Below are 25,486 nucleotides of genomic sequence, written 5' to 3'. Positions count from 1 at the left end.
ATATACATGGTGCAATGACTGTTTGAGAACATCATCTCTAGTGAATGATTGCTCTTTTTGTCTTACATTAATTTCTAGGGCTTCTTGACTTTTCCTTGCTAGGATGAGAGTGTTTCAGAGATGTACCCTAAAAGTATCTTTGACTACAGTAAGTAAAAAAAATGCTTAAATCAGTTCATAAACAGAAACATTACAAACCTTAAAAATCTTAATTTACCTGCATGGTCCTGTCATAAACTGGGTGTTGGTCATGGAAAGCGCCACTCTCAAGTTGTTGGGATATGAGATAAAAAACCGACTGACGAATATATTCATTTTCAATGTCTATATAGCGTCTGGTTCTGGTGAGCTCCTTTGCAATGAAGGCTGTCAACCTGAAAAAAGCCACAAATGTTTTAAATTGCATATTTAATTGTATTAATTCCTTTATTATTGTAATGTTGGAAGCTACTGTAGCTTGTTTCTCTAATCTGTAGGACATTTTCAAAGGGAGTGTTCAGAAATATCAAAGGAAGCAAAACTACCTTCTTCTCCAAAATCAATTTATTTTGCCAGAGCACTAGAAAAACAGAATTGGGTTTTAAAATCACTTGTTTAGCAAGTGTTGAATACAAATAGCTGATACAGCCTTTGAATGGTTTATTGATATGAGATTGTGCGTATGCATACTCTGAATTAACTAAAGTATTTCAAAGTAAATGCAGAGTTGCTAAAACATGTTAAGTGTTAATCCTTACCACACACTACTAGGAGTCCAAGAAAATGCCCCATATGATCCATCGTCTTTTTTGAAGGTGAGTATTCTATTGTAGCCTAAAGAAAAAAAGGATTTTATTAAATTTCAGATGCTTGAGCTTATTGTACTTTAAATGTAAATGTAAATGTAAAATTTATTTTATTTAAAATGAATAATTGAAATATTTAGACAGAGCCATCTACTGAATGTACAGTCATCTGTATTTTGATACATTTTAAGGCAATATGTCCAAGATACTTTAAATACACCCAGATCCCCATTCAAGTCTGTGAAATATAATAGTTTTTTTAATATTCTTAATAAGCAATATGTTTATTGTTTTATTAGGGCACAAGAATGTGCATATATATATATACCACCCTTAATCCCAGAAAAAAAAGGTTTAAAATGATCAATTAATCAGATATTTATTAAAATTCTTCTGAAAACAAGAAAAACAAGGAAATGTACAGTAATATTCTTCAAATAATGGATCATATTTACACAATGGAATTAATTTGAAAAGAAGCAGCATGTCAAAACTGGTCAGAATGCACACAGGTATTTGTGCAATGGGCTTAAATATAAATGTATTATTTAACATTTGCTTGTGGCTTTTACATGTGTGCTTGGTTCTGTGTGAATAACCCCCCGGGAAGCAAAATGAAAGTCTTACCATTCTGAATCATTTCAATGGCTTCGTCTTTGCGCTCGGCTTTCAGGTATATCCACTGCTCGGTGGCATCGAGATACCTCATGGCGTGTATTGCTGGAGACATTGTCACCATGGTTTGCTCCGCACAGCCTTTTGGAAGCTGAATGAGCTTATCAACTCCTTCCAAGTTGAGGCAGTTTTCCACAGATTCTCCCATAACACCGCCTTATAAACACATATCGGAACAAATCAAATTAGAGGGACTGCGTGGAAAGAGACAAAATAATTTTGCTGCCGTGTGGTTTTGACCAATAAAATGTACCTTTACTGTTATAGGAAAATAGAGGAATAAAAAATATATAAATGTCAATTAAGAGAGAAGATGGGGTGTTTGGAGTCTCTTGTACAGTAGATCTATTTAACAAAGGATTCACAATGTTGCTTATAATGACCTTTTTCATAGACAAATTCAAAATATGTTATTGAAATACAAGTGTGAAACACAGGTGTTAAATGCAGCCAGCCCTGAAAGTGCCACCTGATCACACAAGCATGGTGTGTCTGGAAGAAAAAGAAAAATTCACATTGAACACATTTACACAGCTTTTTTCCTTCTATCTCATTAACAAACGCATGTTGTGTAAGATCCTCCTACCTTTAATGCTAACAAATGCTTCTGACTCTATCCCAGGAATAGAATTGTCAAGGCTTGGAATGTCAATTTCCAATTTTTTGCCATCTGCAAAGATAATTAGTGCTCAGTATTTGTGCTCAACATTGTATAATCAATGTGTTTATGTAATCAATGTGCAATCAAACAATTTGGAGACATTTACTTTATAATGTGTGGTAGTAATACAAATAGCTTTATGAGAAATGTATGCATTCCAAAATTTATTTTTATCTTTCTAGTATTGTATATTACTGGTCAATATTTTTCAGATATGTACTTATAAACAGACTTCAGCTTTCTCAATAGTTATACTGAATACAGTGAGCTTTCGAAAGGCTTAAGGTCATTGCATACTGTATGACATCTACTGTATAAGCAAATCACCTGTAGCATTGATGTTGTATTCTGCTTGTTCTGATAAGAGCACACCTTCGCCCTGTATGTCAAAATAAAGTTAGTAGCCTCACATTCAACAATATTGCTTATGAAATATGGGAGAACATGATTCACTCCTTGCATTTGTATTTTCATCCCAGCTAATCCCAGATCTGAACTAATTACAATAAATTTGCATTTTTTTTTGTTTTCACAAGCTGTATGCAATTGTAACTGCAAATATTTTTTATACATCAAAGGTGTCAGATTTTAAGGTAATAAGGTAATACTTAATCAGGTACAATTGTAGGAAACAAAAATATTTTAAAAATGTGCAAAAGCCTTCAACGCTTTCACTTTACACAAAAAACATTTGAAAGATGTCAAAGGTTACACAAACTTTAGATCCCTTAAAAATGAATGATACACACCAAGACTTTGAGTGTCTTTTTTATCGCATCTGAAACATTGCTGGAGGAGTACGCCACCACGTGAATGGGAATCTCCAGAACTTCCAGGGGAACCACAGCAAAATACACAGGCACAGCTGAATTTCCGGGAACAGTGATCACCTGCTTCCCATCCACATTCCCTGCACTGCAAATCTCCTTCACAGTTTTCATTGTAACTGTGACCTGGGTGGGAGAATGAATGTTAATGGAGCTCTGGCAACCATTATCATTTCACACGAGACAATAATGCAACACTTGTGTACCCAGGTATGCGCAACTGGCGATTAAGTCTGTCCATCCCAACAGAAAACGAAAACAGAGGTACAGTGGATTCAGTATCTGTGCTTAAGCTATAAAACAGGCTAAATGTTGCATTTCACACCTCTCTTCACCTATTCTGACTTCACAATACCTGATTGGCCATTCTGTCTGTCCCCTGCTCCCGCCTCCCGCTCCTCCTCTCTCCCCTTTTGTTCTCCTGCTACAGTACATTACCTTTGCTTACTGCCCTGTCTTTCTTACACCTGAAAAAGGCTCCACGGCCGAAATGTTGTGTTTCCTTCCTTATCTTTTCAGCACGGAATAAACCTATTATACTGTACATTACAGTAGTTTGGGATTTTTATATTCAGATGAAAGTGGGTGGCCACTGTTATAACTGCCATGAAACAGATTGATCAACTGGTGAAATAAAAATGTCAGTATAAATCTCCAATCTAACTCTGCCAGTTCTGTTCAATCTTTATTGTTGATGGAAGATGGTAATTAAAAGACTGTTACCTCTCGTGATTCAGGCTGGTAGTTATATACTACAGCTTTGACCTCCAGTTGCTCATTTCTCTTAACCGAGTAAGGCAATTTTAGAGATACAAAAAAGTCCTGGAAGACTGTGAATTGTGTAGGTTCAGCTACACAGAACCCTACAATGTGGAAAAAAAACAAAATACTTGCAGTATATTACATTGCTCCTATTGAAATATTCAAAGAAGACTTTAAATTCTTAAACAAATTGAAGACGTTTTGGTACCAGTTCCCAAATCATGTGCTTTATTTTCATGATTAATATTCACATACTTTGTATTTAAGAAATAAGATACAAAATGATTCGTTCTGGAGTGTGATGCAAACAGTATTAAAAAATAACATATATGAGGGCATTCTGTGAAAAGAAATTAGAATACCAAAGACTTTTGTACATTTTGACTGGTTTCACTTTACAATATGCTGAGTCTGTGCTGTATAATTATAATTGTTATAATCTTAATTCTAACATTCATAAGAACCCAAATGTTAACAGAAGGGAATCTGTGCCTTGCCTTTTCTTTTAGAGATTCCTATTGTCTGAAGTTCCCAGCTCGTTATTGAATCTGGCAAGTTGACTTGGTGACTGAAAGAAAACCAGAAACATTTCTTTCTGCTAATTTTTAAAAGGTACTGCCTGAACAAACATCTCAGGTTGATTAATGTATTTTTTAGACATAATAATAAAAAGTCTGGCCATGGAAATAATATATCATATACTGTGACCGTGTTCCCATCCGAATTAAATTAGTTTGACTATTCTACATCATATTACCAGGTTTAAAATTCAGCTGCAAGTGATTTTGAAAAAAATATTTTGTATTTCATTTTACAGTAGGCCTGTGATTATCTTTAAGGTAATTCAGTGTCATTTGCAATTATATGCACAAGGATAACAACATCCTACTGATATCCAGAGCTTTGACTTACTGGAAAAGTCCAGATTTTGGTACGTCAAATATTTTCCAAAGCCAAGTTTGAGGGAAGTAACTCCGAAGATGAACAGACGTTTCATCAATTACATTTTCCTCTTCACTGCCTTCAACTGGCAAAAGGGAAAGTAATATCCAGAGATTAGGCTACCAGTTGAAAGTGAAACAAGAAATAAGAGGCTGAAAAGCTTTGATCCTAGTCCATAACTCTATTTTCCATTTCAAAACTGACCAAGTAACAACAAAGATAAAAAAAAATCTCTAGGGATGATAAAATTGATCTTACTTCTTGCTAGTCCCATTTTTCCCCTCCCAGTTTTCTTGATATATTCCCTTAGGTCATTGGCCTTCTTGCAGCAATCAAGAAAAACTCTCTGGCACTCAGATGACTTGTGCCTTGTCTTTGTGACTCTTTTTTCACAGGAGTGTTTCATTAGGCTCAACTTCGCTCCATCATTGCAGCATTTCTTTAGTGCAGCATCACTGTATTGGTTCACTGTTGACAACACAGGCAGGAAGTGATGGCTGATTAAGAGCTCAGCAAACAAAAACCTTATTATTATGGTGATAAGAATAATCAAACTGTATATCTTTATTCAAGGGGACTTACAGTAATCTAAAAAAATAGTTCTTAAATGCAAACATAATCAACAATTAGCTTTGTTTTGCACTCTTCAGTGTTTTTCTTCTTTAGACTCATATTTTAACATCACCATTTAATCCATATACAGTAGCTCTGTGTTTTAGAACACAAAAAAAGTTGCCTTTTAACTGGATCTACTGAGAAACAACTAAGTGAGTCGGACTTGGTTGGTGAACGTGATGGGATGGCTATTCTAACACTTGACTGCTCAGAAATAGTTGAGTACCTTGAGCTGCTGTGATCAACATTCTGATCAGAATTAATTGTAGACTGCTACAGTAAATGAGCAGCTTGATTTTTTCTCACCCAAACTAAACTAAATTAAGACAACAAAGTTGTTGCAAAATAAGAAAACAATGGTGGAGTCTTTGAGTAAATTGTTGATGCACATAACATACAGAAAATATATTGTAACATAACATATTGTAAATGTATTGTAACTCCTGATTGTGTGGAATATATCTAAGAAGTATGCACCACTGTTTATTATTGTAATTTGTACATATTGTTATGATAATGCATAATGCGTTTCAAGAGTAAACATACCTATGGCGGAAAATTCTCTGTTGTAATTGTATGCTCGTTTAGGCCGCACCTTCCCATTCTTACACATGTGATCTAGAGTGGAATAAAAACAAACAGAATTATGTTGCATTATTTTAGATTGTTCTTAATAGACCTAGGAAGCTTAGGGATGTGGAAGGCAGGGTGTAGTTTCACATAGAGTTGGACACAGAATTGTGGCCTCCTGCTCATTTCTATTCCTTCTAAAAATATTTAGAAAAAAGGTACCGAATTAGTGGTGAAATTATCTTTCACAAGTTGGAGAGACATTAAAATTGACTAAACTGATCAAAAGGAGAAAGAAATTATTTGCTTGTACCCACATTTTATTTGTTCTTATATTTTGGAAAAACAGTTCAAATACTGATTTCCATCTGCACTTGAAATGGTCTGCAAAGAAAAAAAAGGCAAAGACTCTTCTTTTTTAAGTCCAAAGTAATATAATCATACTGTACCATACAGCACTTAATGGTAATCTTTTCATGACCAGCAGTCTTCAACTACCTGGAAATGGGTGTCCAGATATAATGATAATGATACATTGCTCAGGAAAGGCATGTTATATTTTATAACATGATTCTCACCAATTCTTATTTTAGCTGCCATTTTAAAATTAGTTAAGAATGTCAGACCAGCATCACGGAAAACGTTTATAGTGTCTTCACCCCCTCCAACTGAACAGCCAAGATCATAGGAGTTCATATAGCTGAACACCTGAAAGAACCAAGGAGACACATTACCTTATCAGGTTAACAGTGCTGAAGAGCTAATTGTTATTTTTATTCATATTTGGCTGAATTACCTCCTTTCAGATGTAATTCTTATTAATATTCTACAAAAATGGAATTTATAAGACAAGAAATCATAATTTAGGTGTGCAGAAAGCAATAAAATGCATTATCCCCACATTATTAATTCACAACTTTTAGAATGTGCGAATCAGTTTATGTCTCTTGCCGTGCAAATGAGAACTGTAAATCTAATCCTTCAGATTGTCATACAGTATGTACTGTACTTCTTAAAGTTCTAAGCTTGTCCTTTCCTAGTGTAGATATATAATGCCGTACTTTTAACAAGAAAGCTACATACTGTACAGTCATACTCACAGATTAATCAAAAAGTATACACTTTTTTAATATTTAGCAATTTTACCTTGGTAGGTGTGAGTTTGTTCAGCTTGTTGAGAATGTAAACTGCAGTGTCCACAGCAGATAATGCCACCTTTTCTGCTTGGTCTGTTTTGATTGTAATGTCCAGCACTTCCCTAGGTTTGTAGTTCTCCCTGGATGTAGTGACTTGTATCTGAAAACATAAATTACATTAAAAAGCCAGTTTCATTCTGTCTGCCCTAATCTGAGTTATTTATAAGAGCATGCAATCAATTTGCAGACACATTGGATTTTCAAACAAATAAGCATGATGCCCAAAATCTGTTTGGTAAATCTTATCATTTGATGATGAGGATTTTATCAGAACCACATATAATGATGTATTAGAAAAGCAATAAATATTATTAGTTTCCATTCTCATTCCCTGCCTCTCATAACAATATATTTAAATGTAAATGTCAGAAGACACAGAAAACGTCCCCCTACATAATACAATGCACGGTATAATGATGGTATTGTAATATATTACAAAATTTATTATATTCCGATAGTGTAACATCAAAATTCTGAAAAAGACTAGAGGCATTTTTTGGCTTGGCTGAGGAGTGAAGGCATAAAGCCTTGGGAACTTTATCCAATTATCTCAAGGGTGATAATGGTGGAAAGGGGAAGGATGGAAAACATAAAGAATAAGAAGTAAGGGGTAACTGTCAATATTCACATAAGTGTGTGAAAGCTTGTAAGAAAGCTTTGGGGTTGCCTTTTTCTTTTTACATCTCCCACTACATCAGGAATTTGAGTCCCTGTGAAAAGTGGTCCAGAAAGCACTGTATACGCAAGATCTTGACAAAGGACAAAGGCAAAAATTCCAGTGGGGATCTTTGTCAATGTGCATTGGCCACAAGGACAGAAGTAAAAGCTTCCGCTACTGAGCCTTCTACTGGTGTGAGAAAGAGGGGAACGTAGCAGAAGACACAAGACATAATAGAGCAAAGGACAGAACTGGTGAAAGTGAGCACAGAACAGATGAGAAAGTGTGTCCAAATGAAGGGAGATCTGGTGGGGAGATGTGAAATGCTGAAATCTGTAAATAAATGGAGCCATTCTAAAAATAGGAGAGGTGCAATAGGGAATTCTCAGTATTGGGGGCATCTTTGATCCTCACAGCTGTAATAAAAGGAGAAATTGCTAACCTTTCCTTTGCACACATCTTTGACATCAACCCAGACGGAGTCAGCAATCATTTCTGCCTCTCCCTGATGTTCTGTGAAGTAATAGGCGATCAAGCGGAAAGCAGGAACCATGTCATAGCTGAAGGGCAGACTGATCCTTGTGAGGCTCGTCCGTCGTACTCTACTTGCTTGAATCACCATGCCTTTGCTCACCATCTGCAAACAAGACAGCCGACTCGTCAACATTTAAAGCTATAATCTATCCATCCATTTTCTAACCACTTTTGTTCAATACAGAGATGTGGGAGAGCTGCATCTTATCTTGTATCCAACAGAGTGGAATGCAGGATACATCGAGACAGGATACCAGATCATCTCAGGGCACACAAAGACGCAACACACCAGGGCCAATTTTCTGAAGCCAATTAACCTATCAGCATGTCTGACAGTGGACAGTGTCAGTGGAAACTGGAGAACCTGAAGGAAACCCACACGAACACAGGAAGAACATTCAAACTCAATGCAGATAACAGCCCAGGAGTTGAACATATCAATACTTTAGAGGCATCAATCATTGCAGATTACATGCCTTTGAAAGACAGGAAGAAACCAACAGACATGGAAAAACATGCAAACTCGCCACATGTACAGTAAGTTGTCCCAGTCTAGAACTGCTTCCCCAGGACCCAAGAACTGTGAAGTAGAAGCATTAACCACTATGTCACCATTCCTCTCTTCTTTCTTGTGTGTTCATTAATATTCAACCTCTCGGGAAAATTACAAATGTAACCACTGGTAAAACCTCAAAAGCATGAGTATGGGTAAATCATTCTCATGTTTTAAATGTTGATGTATGCTCTTGCATTAAGTGGTACCATTCACAGTGAGCATCTTCAGTAATACCATATCAAGCAGGGACAGAAAAGCAGGAAAAGATCACCAGTACTGCAATCCAAGCCAATTACTAACCAGATAGTAGATGTAAATAGGGTTTGCAGTGCCAGGGGGCTTTATGTCTCTGAAAGTCACTGTCATATCCTCATTAGGACCCAGGAGGATGTGTTGCACCTCAATGCTCAGGTAACTCTTTGATTGAGACTGGAAAGCAGCAGCTGTAATATGTCCATCACTGATGTCACCAGATTCCCCTTCAGCAATAACCTTGCATTAAGAGAGTACATTTAGTAAACCAACAGTTTCCAAAATGACAAATAAAGTTATTACAATGTAGTATTTTATGCAACATGTTAACAAAAATATTTAGTGGTTTTGAAAGTATTTCAACTGACAAAAAACAATGCTTTTTGAATAGAGACTGGAAAAGATGATTGTTTAGTTTAATTTCTTAAAATACATTTAGTCACAAAGGATTTATTGTGGTTCTTTAATTTGATTTACCAGTTTTATTTCACATTATTTCACAAATGCAGACATCTTTCACAAAATACTCATCAGACACTAGGCCGCTGATTGGTCATGCAAGCCAGGGTAGATTGAAATATTCTAAACTAAAGATGTAAAGTAAGACAACACTACATACTCACAGGCCGATAAGCTGTTATTGCAGGTTAAACAGAGAATGCCTTTACACTGCTCAGAGATATCCCCTCATACTCAGTTTATTGAAACCTACAGTATGTTTTTACCTTTACATCAAGAGATGTTGCCTTTTCAGGCACCTGGAAGGTAAACACAACTTCACCATCTTTGTTTCCACTCTTATCCAAAATTATTTCTCTCTCATTGCCACCTGACAGATGAACAACAGCCTTCATTTTCAAGTTTGGGACTGGAGTGCCATCCGGATATGTTGTAGTAGCCTGTAAAAGAAAGGATCTATCATTAATGTTACACGTACATTGTGCTGTGTCAATTAAGACATCACTTAAGATTTTCAATTATAATATTTGTTCATATTAAAATAAATTTTGTGATCATTCTGGATTATTTTGTATGCTGTAATACCATGAACTAATTTATGTCCCTAAAAGGTTCATGGAAAGTATCTCTGAAATAAATGGATAGAGTTTAGTATGCACTGCTCCTTCATGCTGTAAGAAGTAAACATAGTTTTAGATCAAGCTTCAAAGAAACAGCAGTGATGTGACAAGGACAGGCACTTGTACTGGATGCCTGAACTAAAAAAAAGACCAAAGATGACTCTGAGACATAACGCGAATAACTGCTAGACATAATGTAGCCCACTAAGGTTGAAGAACACCATTCATCCCATCCCATAGCCATTCATCCCATCTAGCCAATTTGGTAGTTACAGTTGTAACTAACTACGGCTTATCCAGACATTTCTTGAAAGAAGGGTATCTGCTTCAACAGCATGATTGAGCAGCTTTTTTAATCCTTCCATAACTCTCTTAGTAAAGAAGTGGCACCTGTTCTCAGTTTTAGATGCACTACTATTGTTTTTTGGTCTACAGAACATCAAAATTATGGTCTGGGCAGTTTGCTTCCAAAATAATGCATTAACTGAAACAAACATTATTTCTTCTATTCGGATCTGGCAATTGTACCTCCTCTTTAACTGCTTATTCAGTTTAGCAAGTGGCAATTATGATGTTCTACTGAAAATAATTTGAAAGATACTGTATGCCTATGTTTACATCTACGAGGGAAATGACCTGGCTTCAGAAGCAGGTTAAGATATCTTGAATGCAGCTACAGTATGACATACCAAGACAGAAAAGGCCCCCCCAGGCACAAAATACAGCTTGGTTTTTGACAGGTCAACCGAATAAGGTGTAGTTACAATCTTCACAATGCTGCTTTCAGTTTCTTCCAACTCTCCACCTGCAAAAAGCACAATTTACAGTATAATAATTTCATAATAAAAAGCATAACATTACTATTAAAATTCTTTAAATACTAGTGTACAATTATAGTCTAAGAATAGAAAAATGAAATAGCAGAGTTCTTATAAATATTTACTAATTAATCCCATCAAATGTACATTCAGTACACTTAAGTACTGACCATCAGAGGTTACCCTACACTTGGGTCATATTTCTTTCTTTGAAAAGAAAGTCCAGAAAATCAAGACCAGAGTCACACTATCTAGAAAAAAACATTACTTTGCATCGAAAAAAATGTAGGTACAAACTGAAAACAAGTGGAATAAGTGGTTTGGTTAACATATTAGACTGTAAATACTGTAGGTCATTCTGTAAAAATAATATACCATGTAGACATAAATAGACTACTGCAGTACAGGAATATACATAAGCAATGCATGTAAGGAAAGAATAAAGTACGAATGGAAATTTTTATTTCTGTGTGTTCTGCATCACATCAGTTACTGTATCCGTGCTTTAAATTATAATTTGTCACAGTGCAAATGCAAAGAATCGTCATTTGGCAAAATGACTTACTAGCACTTTCAAAAGTAGTCACTGCAATATAAAGGCGACAGCCTTCTAGGTATGTTATGTTTCGGTTCCTGGCAGTTTCATTCAGAGATGTAGTGAGCAGAGAGACATATCCTTGACCATCCTTGATCTAAATTGAAACATAAAGCATGTCAAATATTAATGAAAGTATTCAGTAAAACATATGTCCTGCTTTAGGGGAAAAAAAGAACCTGAAGATTTGAGAGCCATTTCTTTCTGTTTTTTTAAATATTCAATGTATGTTTTTAGGTTTTGAGTGGCAAAATAAAAAACGACAATTTGGTGTGTTATTGTGAAGTACAGAATCCAGTCATAACACAATTAGCACAACCAAACAGAATAGAATTGTGTGAGTTATTCACCATCTCAGCTTAAGCTGAGTACTGTAAATGTCAAAACCTGTACCAGGTCTTTCATATTGCAAGAGTCTGTTTCATAGTATGGTAAGTCAATGGTTAGTCATTGTAGTTGCTAATTTTAATATAAAACAGAACCATTTGTATTGAGCTGAAGGATGAAATAAATGTGCCTTATTAAGCACAATGCTTACTTACTGAGGTCTGTATTTCAGTGCCTGGGAGGAATACCCTGTTTCCTTGTTCATCAATAACACCAAATCTTACATAGGCTATGCCATTGACACCTTTCCCGTAAGTATATCTGAAAAGCAATGACACAAATAATGTTACAATAAAATGATTATTATAATCACTGACATGTATACTCCAAACATAACACCAAAATTAAAATCCCTCCCCTTCTTACCTTGCAGAGATGTTAAAAGGAAAGGACACCTCCTTCATTATAATATAGGGCTTAGACAACTCTATCTTTACTTCAAATGATGGAAGGACTAATAAGCAAACAAAAAGAACAGTCATAAAATGCAAGCATCTCTACAAAAGCCAACAGGCTAGAATAAAGATATATTGTATGTGATACCTATAAAAAGAGCCTCGTACAAAATACTTGGGTCAGTGAAAACAGTGGAAAAATTAATATTGATTTCTTTCATTACCATTTTATCACCTACTGTAGCTCACACTATACCTATCAAATATAACGGTTATTGTCTTTTTTATTTTTGATTAAAGGATAAAAAGAAAACAAATGTCTCTAATTTACCTCCAAGTATATACTGTATAAGCAAATACAGTAGCAAGCACTGGAATCCCACAACATTTTTTATTGTTAAAAGGACTTCTTGGTTTCCCATTTTTAAGGATTAAGACTGATCAAGACCTTTGACTTGGATAATCAAACCAGTCAACCATTCATGGATAATTAAATCAAACAGTGCAGCCATATTTAGGAGACTGTTATTAAATGTAAAATAAGTTTATGCCTTGGAATGACTCCTGTCAATACTGTAATCATAGTCTGTCCAGTAGGTGGCTCCCTGAGCAAAAAGAACAGTTCTTTAGGGTTGCTATTTATAGTTTTGTTACCAAATTTCACAGTGTTGCTGATCTATGTTGCTGAATGTTGAGCTCCTAATAGGTTATAAACAAATTTCAACTTACAACAGCTCCATTTCTGTAGGAAAATAATATTCAGCTTTTAATGTGTTTAATATTTTATTGTTGTTAATTCTTTTTTTTTGGCAATGATGGACTGATGGACTTCTAAAGACAGCAATGTATTGAGATAAATTATATTATAAATTATAATGCTGAGCTAACTCAAGCTGGTACATTTTGCTTAAAATGATAGAAAGCTGCTGTAACATTCAAATAAAATTAAAAAATACTTTATGATATTGCAGTTCAAGTCAAGAGAAGTACATCAATAAAAAAACACTATTTCTTTAAAGCTGATAAAGACTAACCATATTCCTTAACTTCAAATTCTGCTGAGGAATTGGACATTGGAAAGTCTGTGAATGAAGCAACAATCTTCCAGGTGCCAGCCCTAGAAGAGACATTATAATCATTAAAATGTATTTGAGCTAATTTGTCTTCACATTTTTTTGTAATAATCATTTGAGACTAAGGCTATTTACATGACAACCTGAAAGAAACGAGAAGCTCACGGGAAACAGAAAGCTCCCATCATGCACTGGGCTGAGACTTGCAAAAGGCAGCTACTGTATGTAAAAGTTGAAGTTTGACCCTTAAAATTTAAGATACTTTATTGTCCACTGCTGTGGAAATGTGTCTTTGGCTTCTCGCACAGAAGTACAAAACACACAAGCAAAATGAAAGAGTCACATAAAAGCACATGAAAGGAAAGGAAATTGGAATACTTACAAAGTCTTAGAAAGCAAATCTTACTGTGGACGATATAATGTCAATTTTTATTTAAGGTTAGCCTGAACACAGGGCTCTTTCTTTTCTTAAAAGATTTCTTATTGCCAATATTTTTTATATATCCAGCTAATTTGGAACTGCAAACTATGTTTAAGACTTGGCTCTCTGGCACAGACTTTCATACTAGCTGAGTAGTCAAGTGTTGGCATCTACAGCAGGGGAAGTACATGTCTCATAGACATTACTCCAGCCCTCAGTTGTCTCGTAAATCAGCTCAGTGTACCCTGGTTGACTAATCCCAGCCCTGCCACAGTGAGTTTGGGATTGACTCTGGCTTGATCTAGCGATATCTGGATTGTAGAACTCATCCTGCAGTCCCAGCCTTTTGTTAGTTGGTCTACTTAATGGTCCCTTGTGGCCATATTAAAACGCCCTTTTTCCCTTTCAAACTCTTAAGCCACAAACTGTATGCAGATTAAAATCTAGCATCTGTTATTTAGATGTAGGTATACACTCATTAATCTTTAACACTAATTCAGTGTTATCAACCTTTTCTAAAACAAATAAATATAATATTTTATTAAGGCCGAGATGCAATAACTGGCAACGTGTAAAAAATAATTGTTAATTAATTTTGTTGCCCATGTGGATGCTTATAATGTTTAAAAAAACTCTAATGCTGCATTATTTTGTGAATATAGACCTTCTGACTATGAATAAGGGCAACAAAAAAGCACATCAATTTGTAGTGAATCTTATTATATCAAATAAATAATATGATTAATATTATTAATGTGAACTAAATTAACAAACCCTTTTTTTATTTTTTATTTTTATTTATTTTATTTATATTTTTTTATTTATAACCTATTCAAACATATCCCCTGCTTTTTATATATTCCTAGTGAGGTGCACAGTAGAGTATAAACAACTTTAAAGCCAATGCAGAATATTTCTAATACACAAAACAATAGCTACTAACTAAATCAGACACAACTTACGGTTCAACATCTGGAATTGTTATGTGTTGCTTAAGAATTTGATTGGTTTTCTTAACAGCATTATACACCATCAATCCTTTAGAGTTCTGCAAAAAAAAAAGTGACTGAGCCATATATTTCTTAACTGTATGAACTCTGCAAGTTTTTTAAATCCATAAAATACAAATTTTATACAGTATTTAATCTTTTAAATCATGTTCAGAAATTGTGAAAACAACCATTCTGGAAATTACCTACTGTTTTCCAGTTTGACCTTTTCACTGACAATGTACTGTAGAATGACAGTGTCATGCAAGTGTTGCAGTCCTGCCTACATGGCTGTTTAACGACTTTCCCCTTATAATTATTAACCAAAATAATGTAATTATGTATATTAATGTAATGTAATTTTGTAATGCTGTAACACTAGTTCATGTATGTACAGTACTGTATGTTGCAATTTATTATAAGCAGTTTCTTCCCAAGATTTTTCCCTTACAATCTTTGCAAAAAGATTACAAGGAAATAAAGGTTCTTCCTAAAACCTATGAAGTCACTGAGAGAGAAATCTGACTGCTCCTCATTTGTTTTAAATACATGTTAATTTCACTAATAATGAGCTCAGAAGTCTTGGAAAAAGAAAATAATTTTGGAGCACCAGTCACCTAATAAGGATCATGAAGTGTTCATATGACCCAGTATACTGTACATCTTTACCTCAGGCCTTCAAAACAGAGCTGCCAGACACACACTTACAAATATATTTATTTTGACAGATTCATCTGACGGCACCATGTAGTTGTCCAATGTGAAAATTCGGTAATTTACTGAAATTAAGAAAAACAAAGTACAGTGTTAACTGGATTGCTAGTTGTTTATTGATTAATAAATTAAACTATGACTGGTATAGAATTGGTATACTATCACTGAATAGCTTCTAATAAAAAAATTACCTATTTCACTTGGAGTATAGATTGGTTTATCAGTCTGAATAAAAATATAGCCCTTTTTGGTTGACAGAGTGATATGTAGTTTTTTTGGTGATTGAAAAATTTCTGGGCTCTTTGCCACCAGTGTCACATATGGCCTTTGACCTCCAGGTTTGCTTCTTGCGATACGATAGTTTGTAGGCTCCACCTTAAATGGAAACAAAATAGTTCAAAATCGAAAGTCTCAACACACGCAGGACTGTTTGAAATTGATTGTATTTATAAACACTTACATACTATATAACATATTCATTAATGCGGATAATGAATATGTTAAAAAACATGCAATGAAAAACATTTGGAATTTGGGTACTCAAACTCTATGAGTTTGTGTAAATCTTGCTGCTTCAAATATGGCCCATTTGGTAACCTGCTGCCTATACAGCTATTTGTTATTGTTTGTTTGGAAATTAGAATGTAAACCACACCATCAAATGTAGAACATGCTTGCTGATTTTGAAATTCACAACTACTTCCAGGTCAAAATGTTATTTGGGCACTATGTCCCGGACCAGGACCTTAGACTGGTTTGGGAAGCAATGATATTGATCATTTATTTTCAAGGACAGGTTTACTTCAAAGAATGAGGCTACAGACTAAATAATTCAGTACTTAAAAAGTAATACTAAATGTAACACAGCAGATGTGAATTAATTGTCTCCTGAACAAAAGACAAGGACATGGTGCATGGTGAATGTAATGGACACCTTACCTTCAGTTTTACCACTGTCTGGTAATTATTTTCTTCATTGAGTGAAACAAAAACTATGTTAGACAATATTGTCTGTGTTCTATAAGCCTGTTGATCTTCATAGTAAAGTTCAACATCAGCACTTCGAGTGGCTCCATGAAGTTGGACTGTCACAGTCTCCTCGACACCCAGATGAACAATGTTTGGAGCAGTAATCAGAATCCTGAGTGAAACACACATAGACAAGATCAAATTATACAGTAAGAGTTCAGCCATAACCTGATAGAGGTTAGCATAAGTGAAAACTCCTTATTGAGGATTGGGATGTTCATTAATAGTCAGTATCAATGTTCCCTTGAGTGCCAGTTCAAGAAATATTCAGAATAGCCCACCGTTGCAAAACCAGAGTACAGTGACATTTCAGTTTCAAATATCAAAGTAATGTTAGCAGCAGATCAGAAAGCATGAAGGATTAGATATTCAAATGGAGCATTTTAGATAGAGCACGTTACACTTAACCTCTTACAGTAAGTACTGAAAACAAGCAAAACTTGAAAATCCCTCCGCAAGGTTTAAAGCTGCTGTTTGTTCCAATTGCCACAGACCATGCTTAATTTAGAAATTTGTCTGTTATTTGACTGCATGTACAATTCAAAACGTTCTTTGCAACAAAACAACTAAATTTATTCTATTATTGAAAGGAGTTTACACAACAGTGGGATATAAATAAATATGTACAGTATAAAAAGACAAAAAATCTCAGTTTCTGACAAATAAAATACACACTTCAAAAGAGCCACTTGGCAGAAACATTCCTTTCACATTTGATTTTTTTAATGGACTAATGGATCATAAAATCTGAGTTTTTTTATAGAATGAGCCATGAACATTCACTGACATAAAAATACAGTACTTATTTTAAAATTAACATACACAGATACGCATTAGAATGGTTTCATATATATATATAACAAATGATACACCTAAAGATAAAGGAAATAAAAAAACAGTAAATCAGAAAACCACATCTGCAATTCAGTTGCACTTTCTACTAAAAAGAACTACTTTTCTTCTAGGTCCAGCTTCTGTAGTACTTACAATGGTCTTTGCTCAGTAACTGCTGTCAGGATGGCAAGAGTCAGCATTAGGTAAAACTCCATTTTTCCTTTATGGTTCACCTCTTCTCGTATTCATCCGGGCAAAAATCACACTTCTTCTGAGATTGTAACTAAACAATTAGAAAATAATGTAGAAGTATTCACAAAGATGTGGGTGAATACAGAAATAAAGACACAATAATTGTTGTCTCAGGGCTCCCCAGGAAGGGTTTAAAATTGGCAAAAGCAGCAGGGTTTTGCAAGAGAAATCACATGATTTCCCAGAAATGGACTTTTGTTTTGTTAAAAAGTATTGGCCACTTGGTTCATGTAAAGTTTTTGTTAACAGAAAATGAGAAACAAGTTACTCAACTAATCACCCCCAAAAATGGCCAAGTGATCAAAGGCTTTCTAGAATACAACACATTTTAACACCAGATAAATTCTTCATCTTTAAGAACTACAGTAAGTGACCTTAGAGAAGAAAAATGAATTATAATACCAAGTGTGCCAGCATATTTGTTTTCACCACTTGTAAAAAATCTATAGCATGTAAATTCATTTAACTTCTATTACATCTATCAGCAGTATTATCAGAATATTTCAGAAGATAAGCAAGGCTGGTCCTATCCAGCACTGGAATGGGAGATTGGATCTCAGAGGAACCTAAAGAGGTTTCTTGCAGGAGGAAACCAAGTTCATCCCTCACTGACATGGCACAAACCTGGGTGACGTGCATAAAGCTGATCTGCATTTTCTTATTCCTATTTCCAAGAAACTTTGTCTCACTTATTTCTAACCTGTTCTGGTAAACATGCACCTACGGACACTTGATTTATTTTCCTCAAAATACAGTGTCCATTATTATGAATACCCTGATATTTACACCTCGTTTTATTTATTTATTTATTTATTTATTTATTTATTTATTTATTAGTTTAGAAGTATTTATAAACCATATTAAGAATTTTCTCTATGGAAATTTTTACTCTCCTACATCTAACACAATTGCCACAATGTGTAATTCCCAGGTTCATAGTTGAATGTTTGTGTTATAATTCTTAAATATATATTTAAGAAAACTGAGGATTTTGACACATAAAAATTTGCTTCAAATATAATATATATATAATTTTTATATATTATTAGAAATGTCTCTATTTCCCTTTTTATTGTTAATTGCGTTATCTTGTTTCACAATTGCTGTTTTTTTATTTTATGTGTTATAAATTTAGGTGAACAAAGACAGGCACTAAACCATATATTAATAGCTTAGGTTCGGACAGTAATTTATACCTTAATTCTCTAAAGAATAGTAACCATCAAAGGCATTATGTACTGTACATGACTTTGGTTATGATATGGTGACTGTTTTCATTTTCATTGTGAAAGCCTCTTCTTTCAACTCTATGAAAACTTGAGACCATCCTAAAGCCTATTTTCAGTGTGCCAGAAAGAATCCTGTCTGCTTCTGCAAGCACAGTGCGATGCTATGGGGGTGCAGAATATTCTCAAAAGATCTATGTTGAACTTGACATCCACTGGGGTCGATGAAGCAACCTCACATTCTTGGAGAATTAGATACAAGTAAGAAGAGTAAAAGAGAGTCTTGGAAGAATGTAACGTCACTGGAAGCATGCCTTGTCAATACTGGGCTTATAATGTGACTACAGTATAACTTGACCCACAAGCAATACTGGGCTGTTATTCAGGTGCACATTAACATACAAAATACACTTTGATTTCACACACAAAAATTGAGCTTTTAAGAATGTAAAGCCAGTTCCCTTCTTCCCTTTTTTTAGAACAAATTGGATTTCATGATAAGCATTTATTCACAAACTGATACTATCATTTAATCCAGTTACTTTAGAATAGTACCACTGAAACTAAATCCTTATTCTACATTATATTTACTACTAGTATTGCTCATTAACCCCCAAAATTTACAGTTACAGAAAATGAATTATTTATATTTTTTGTCCATGTATAGATGTATTTTAATCAAGATGGATACAGCTATTACATAATCCAATTGTATACAGTAAAATGTGTTCATTCAGCTTTCAAAATCAATATGGAATGTCAAAGTTTAGAAAGTGTACCACCTTTTCTTACCTACATTTTCCTATGTATTGACAAAACCTTTAATTGACTTGAATCATTACACCCATATTATTTGAAACGGTGAAAACATATCTTAAAAAATCTTTTATTTTGAACATCATATTCGGTTTGTGCTTCAGAGTTGTATGTTACAAATAATTACAGTACACAACCAGAGTTTTAACACTGACCAGTCCCCAAAGCATATACACTGCATATATAGACTTACTATGAATGACAATAAAACCAATGATTTGTAATGAACTGTATAAAATACTTGAATCCCTTACTGAGATTCACAAGTATCGAGGAAATGGAAGAGTTTCTGATGATACTGTATATATCCATCCTTTATCTGAAGGTAAATTGTGGTAAAGGTCGAGGTACTCTCGAACCTATTTCAGAAGCATAGATCGCAAGGATGCCAATCCATTACGCAGCACATACACATGGACAATTTGGATACACTGATTATTCTAGCCAGCACATCCTTGGAAGGTCGGAATAAACCAGAACACTTGGTAAAATCTCATGGCAACACAGAGCGAACATGCAAACTCCTCACAGCAAGTGTCTGGAATTGAACCGAGAACCCAAGAGCTGAGACAGTACTGCTAACAGCCACGCCATTGTGCCTCCCGAATCCTTGATGTCATCTGATCACAAATCAACGTTTAAAATAATGTAGAACATACATAGCAAGCAAACATGTAAGGTTATGAGGATGCAAAACTGTGAATAAAAAGTGTTGCACTACAGGCTGCATAGAATTCCTATTTTTTAATGAAATGTTGTACATAATACAAAGACACAACACAAGAGAAAAATCAGGTCTGAGCAGTGCTCAAAGGCGCAACACTTAAACAAGGCATTTATAACAACAATAGTACAATCTATCCACTAGCACTTGAAAGATTTTGATATATAGTTTGATCAAGTTTCACAACAAGACTATGATGTAATTTAGAGATGTGGCTAAAGAGGAGTGAATTCTGGTGGTGTTAGAAGCTAAAAACAGACTGCAATATTTTATTGCCGTCTGGATGCATTCATCAAGTGTTCTACATGAGTAAATCTGGTGGGTGTGGCAGCAAGTGATGAAGTCAGGTGTCTGTGGATTTTGATTTGACCTGATAAGCTTCTTGAGAAAACAAAAAGTACAGAGAGGACCAGGCTGCATATTATTCCTCACCAACAAACTAGGATGCCTAGCATTTTTCAGCTGTTCAACGTATTCTAAAGATGAGTTTCATAAGAATCTTTGGTAGTCTATGGTAGTCCCTCATGCTTTGTGTCATTCATAAGCATGGTGGTGGGCACATGTTGTTCAATAACCCTAGTATTGTGGAGAAGCTAATAGAAAACACAATATCTGTATCTGTTAATACAAAACAATAAATAGCCATAATACATGAATTCAGGATATGCAGTACAATTGGCAAAAAATGAACTAAACAAAACTAATAATGTAATGGCTGTCTCCATTCCTAATCTTTCTGTACAGTAATTGTTGCACTGTGAAAAATGAAACTGATTAGCACACCGATAAAAAAGTTAATGTTTTCCCTTTTACAGATTTCCACTTGCTTTACAAACCTCTTCAGAATATGAATAACCTTTTCAGCAATTGCTATACTACACACTGCTTAAAGACCTGGGGAAACAGCTTAACAAACAGTAATCTCCAATACAAGCTCATGTTGAACTTAATGTTTGGAGTTGTCTGTTATTCATATGAACATCATAGACACCCAGAGGTCTGTGGGTTCTGCAAAATAAATACAGTAGTATTTAAAACAAAAGATCTGCCTGTCTTAAGCACATAACATTAGACATGTTCCTAAGAAGACAGTATACAGTAGGTAACCTTATCTGATTAGAAAAGCATGACTAAAAAATACAACTGTGGTCTACCATGGGACATAAATGTACAGTATGCCTCCCACTAAGTATATGAATTAAGCTGAACCTAAAGGATCTGTTACTGCAATTCAGCAGCACAGCTGTCTTGACAAATGTTGTTCAGTTTCTACTGAAAACCCTCCCTACTTGGAATTCTCAAATCAGTGCTAAATTTTCAAAGCCAGTACATCATTCATCACCATTCTCCTCAAATCATTACTGTTAGTGTATAATTTAAAAATAACAAAAACAACAATAATATAGCTAAAAACCTAAAAGTATATTAAAAGGACTGTTTCCTCAGTTGGTTACTATGTGTGATACAAAAAACAGTGTAGAAATAAATGTCTGAGGATTTATCATGTTGACACACACAAGTTGGGCTCATTTATAACATGATTCATAATAAGATGTAGAAACTATAACTACTCTGGCTGAGTTTTTTAGGAAATCCATTTCCTGGTTTAACAATGTACAGTACAGTGTATACTATATGAGCAGCACAAATGCAGAAATCCTAAAAACAAAACAGTGAAAGATATGAGAATATTTAACAATACATTTGCTCCACCACAAGTGGTATCCAGTATACACTACAGAGAAACTGGAATATCAAATTCCAGTGAAGACAGAGCCTAGAACATTTGTTGTGGTATGCAGAATGTAACCATACAACTCAAGTTTTTTTCTTTCTCTCCAAGAAACAGTACAGTACCTGTGCTTGATCATCCTTTAGCTAAAAACAACTAATCATTTTTTTCAATAAAATTTTGGTTCTGGGCATTCTAATAAAAAAGCAAAAAAAATATATAAGTGGCTTGTTGTCTCCCCGTGTAAAGTAACAACCACAGTATTACAATACCAGGTTAATAACAACCTCCCATTCAGAAGGATAAGCTGGAGATTCATTTGGAGAACAGGATATTTACTCGAAAAATCTCAGTGATGAACTTTGCTCAGCAGCAGAGTCCTACACAGCGTTTAAACTCAACTCTGCAGTCTGGAATCCAAAGTTCTACACTGCCACCTACTGTATCTTAAATAAGATGGACATGCTGAAGGGCATGATAGTAATTGATATTTTGGTTTAAACACATTACTTTGATATTCTGTTTCCATGTTTTATCTCTGATCAAAACCTTCCAAGAAACTTCTGGTGACTAATAAAGAAAAGAATGTGTTTCAGTGATTTCAATAATCTGCTTTACATCAGTAAAATAAAGAGGTCCAGTATCTTAAGACAGGGGTCAGCCATTTTCCAATGTTCCTGTTAGGCCAGATTAAAAATGAATCACATTGACAAGTTCATTTCAACCACATAATTTTTAAAGGTGAGCAGGTTACTCAAACATAATACCCAATTTCCTATTTTTAAGATCTGACATTTCTTGTCAGATGACAACAAACGTTGTGCACATAAATACGGTGAACAAACAGAAAACACATATTTGACCGCTAACAATAAATGGCCACTTTTACAACTTGTACAACAATCTGAACAGTTTAATTGAGCCATACAGTATGTGTTATAATTACTCCTCGAACACTATCTCTGTTCTAATAATCTAACAGGCCTCTTCCAAATTGGAAAAGGTATCCTTTAGCACCTTTGCATAACTACAGCCAAATTATTCTATTTGGAAGGGGGTGGGGCAAAAACAAAATTAGCCTCAGGTACCTCTCGTTAAAAAGAATATTTGCCACAGAATATTTGCTGCTGGTGAAACATCGAAAAGCAGCACTGCTGTAGTTTTTGAACTCATGTGACTTTCAAAATGGAGTGCTGGGGATGGGCCTGGAGTCAGCTGTGTTGGTGTTTCACAAAGGTGCTCCCAATCAGTTCCAAGGTACTCATTTGAGGCACTTGTGAAAGTCGAAATCTCCTGTAGCCTGCAGTTCGCAGCTGCGCGTTTTGTACGTGTGTTTTCATCAAACCTCTGAACTGTCGCTACTATGGCAACCATGTGACACCATCGGCTCTGTGCTGGTTGACCCTGTGGGAGCCTGCTTCTCCTTGGCCTTCTGCTTGGACCTGACCACCAGGACAATGATAACAACGATGCAGATGGTGAGGAGCAGTCCGGCCAGACCCACCACGATGGTTACCAGGTTGTCGTCATCATCTTTACTGTTGAGCTCGCGGGGAATGATGCCGTTTCCGAAAACTTCCCTCTCGGGTTGCTGCTTCCTGCTGATGCGGTCCAGCGCAATGTGTAAAATGTTGGTTCCCCTGCTGTTTTCCACCCCAATCTCCTCGGCTATTTCTGGCACCTCTCTGGCTTCCCTCCTGGAGCGGGAACTGGCTGCTGTACTAAGTTTACTGCTGTGCGTCAGTGAGTGATACTGATATTCGAGGCTTCTTTTGCCAATCCCCCTGTTGGCATTGTCTCTTGAACGTACTGTATAAATAGTGTGGATATACCACTCTCGTCCAGTGGACACCTGCAAGCAGAGATTCACATACTGTATTTGTATTTTTGTACATACAGTACTAAAGAAAATGTATAAACAAGCACATATTAGGAGTATATTAATGATACCCATATGGATTACTGCACTGACACTGAACAATCTGACCATCATCCAGTTTAGCCAGGATTTACAGCAATGCTAATGAGGCAATCAGCTATAGTCTGAAACATCTGCTTTGTGGGAATGTGGACTTCCTTTGGTAGACAATGCCCAGATCCCAGTAGATTTTATTTTATTGTTAACACATTGTCACACTGTAGTTGTATTCTCTTAAAATTGAATACCTATGGAGTTATTAAGTGGGGGGTACTTAAACAGTTCTTAAGTGCCATTCTCATACAGGGAAAGAAGCAGCTAGAATAAACCAAGTCTTGTTAAAGAATAAATAATCTTGCATTTGTATTTTTAAAAAGCGACCCTCCCTGCCGTGCAGGTATGAGGGTGACACTAGTAAAGTTCAGCAAAAGTGGCTAACTGCAAATTCAGTGGGTGGATGAGAGCCAAAATACAAACAAACCTGGAACAAAGCAGTAGAGTCAATTCTGAAACCATCTGAACCCGGTTGTCTGACAAGAGAAAGCGCCTCTTGGTCATCCACAGCCAGACGTGCATTAAATGCCACATTTCCGAAATTTCTGGCTTGCGTCTCTGGCTGGGCTTTGTCCTGCACAACAGGAGAAAAGGGGAGACAAAGGTATGTAAAGCATTTCAAAGCAGGCTCACTGTGTACAGGCTGTTATAAACTCAGTAGCCTTTACTAACTGATATTGTGTATATGTAATGCAGTGCTAAAATCCATTTTTTTAATTTAATTGACGTGACGTGTTTATATTAACATTGTTATTATTTTTAAGGAACAAGTAAAGATTTATTCCATGCTGAAAAGAGACGAAAAGAAGCACAACGTTTTGGCTGTGGAGCCTTCTTCGGGTGTTATTATTTTTATGTATGTGAATCAACCGCTGATTTACTGAATGGCCAGCAAGAGGCGTGAGCGAGGTCGCTTTTTCATGTTTAAAAGTATAATACAATAGCAAATGTAGCACTGTGGTGAAACACAGCAGTGCTAACTATCAATCTTTTTAAGTTTTCAGGTAAGCTGGCAGTAAAAATGTCATCTAATGTGCAAAAAACATAGATTTACTTTGATAAGTTTTCTTTTCAGTTTAAAAGTAAAATATAACCACAAATATTGCACAGCAGTGTTTTTTATAAATCTTTGTAAATTCACAGTAAACCTAAAAAAACACATCGCTTCATTCTTGTAGTGCAACATACTGTATACTGTATGTGTGCTTTTTGATAACAGACAAAATTGTAACTGGACAAAACTATGGTTTGACTGATAACCAGGTGAGCTCCCTATTTCATCTGCTAACTCAGTTTTTTTTGTGTGAGAAGGTTTGCTTTGAAATTGCTTTGATGATCTCAAAGGCTGAGAAAGTGTGAATGTTTGCCCACAACTGCTCCTTAATTTGTACTTTGTA

General features: G+C 35.3%; 2 protein-coding genes across 2 annotated transcripts in view; both read right to left on the bottom strand.

The window, feature by feature from the left end:
• c4 (complement component 4) overlaps window positions 1-17,762 on the bottom strand; it is a 30,272-nt gene extending 12,510 nt beyond the window's left edge. The window contains exons 1-26 of the mRNA XM_015342034.2: window positions 17,521-17,762; window positions 16,444-16,645; window positions 15,696-15,879; window positions 15,499-15,569; window positions 14,764-14,849; window positions 13,342-13,424; window positions 12,279-12,366; window positions 12,068-12,173; window positions 11,496-11,622; window positions 10,802-10,917; window positions 9,759-9,932; window positions 9,082-9,273; window positions 8,134-8,328; window positions 6,984-7,133; window positions 6,416-6,545; window positions 5,814-5,885; window positions 4,911-5,120; window positions 4,623-4,737; window positions 4,208-4,278; window positions 3,672-3,811; window positions 2,871-3,074; window positions 2,449-2,500; window positions 2,047-2,130; window positions 1,413-1,616; window positions 738-813; window positions 218-374 (exon numbers count right to left, since the gene is read on the bottom strand). Of these exons, the coding sequence (XP_015197520.2) occupies window positions 218-374; window positions 738-813; window positions 1,413-1,616; window positions 2,047-2,130; window positions 2,449-2,500; window positions 2,871-3,074; window positions 3,672-3,811; window positions 4,208-4,278; window positions 4,623-4,737; window positions 4,911-5,120; window positions 5,814-5,885; window positions 6,416-6,545; window positions 6,984-7,133; window positions 8,134-8,328; window positions 9,082-9,273; window positions 9,759-9,932; window positions 10,802-10,917; window positions 11,496-11,622; window positions 12,068-12,173; window positions 12,279-12,366; window positions 13,342-13,424; window positions 14,764-14,849; window positions 15,499-15,569; window positions 15,696-15,879; window positions 16,444-16,645; window positions 17,521-17,582 (3,351 nt within the window). The 5' untranslated portion in view covers window positions 17,583-17,762. The remainder of the gene's footprint in view (window positions 1-217; window positions 375-737; window positions 814-1,412; window positions 1,617-2,046; window positions 2,131-2,448; window positions 2,501-2,870; window positions 3,075-3,671; window positions 3,812-4,207; window positions 4,279-4,622; window positions 4,738-4,910; window positions 5,121-5,813; window positions 5,886-6,415; window positions 6,546-6,983; window positions 7,134-8,133; window positions 8,329-9,081; window positions 9,274-9,758; window positions 9,933-10,801; window positions 10,918-11,495; window positions 11,623-12,067; window positions 12,174-12,278; window positions 12,367-13,341; window positions 13,425-14,763; window positions 14,850-15,498; window positions 15,570-15,695; window positions 15,880-16,443; window positions 16,646-17,520) is intronic.
• Window positions 17,763-19,715: 1,953 nt separating this feature from the next.
• Window positions 19,716-25,486, bottom strand: part of LOC102691469 (FRAS1 related extracellular matrix 2) — a 99,897-nt gene continuing 94,126 nt past the window's right edge. Inside the window, exons 23-24 of the mRNA XM_006628223.3 lie at window positions 24,517-24,663; window positions 19,716-23,969 (exon numbers count right to left, since the gene is read on the bottom strand). Coding sequence (XP_006628286.2) covers window positions 23,457-23,969; window positions 24,517-24,663 — 660 coding nt within the window. The 3' untranslated portion in view covers window positions 19,716-23,456. The remainder of the gene's footprint in view (window positions 23,970-24,516; window positions 24,664-25,486) is intronic.

The sequence above is a fragment of the Lepisosteus oculatus genome, chromosome 5 (assembly GCF_040954835.1).
Source record: "Lepisosteus oculatus isolate fLepOcu1 chromosome 5, fLepOcu1.hap2, whole genome shotgun sequence".
Taxonomy (NCBI): Eukaryota; Metazoa; Chordata; class Actinopteri; order Semionotiformes; family Lepisosteidae; genus Lepisosteus; species Lepisosteus oculatus.
This window is presented reverse-complemented; position numbering and strand designations above follow the sequence as displayed.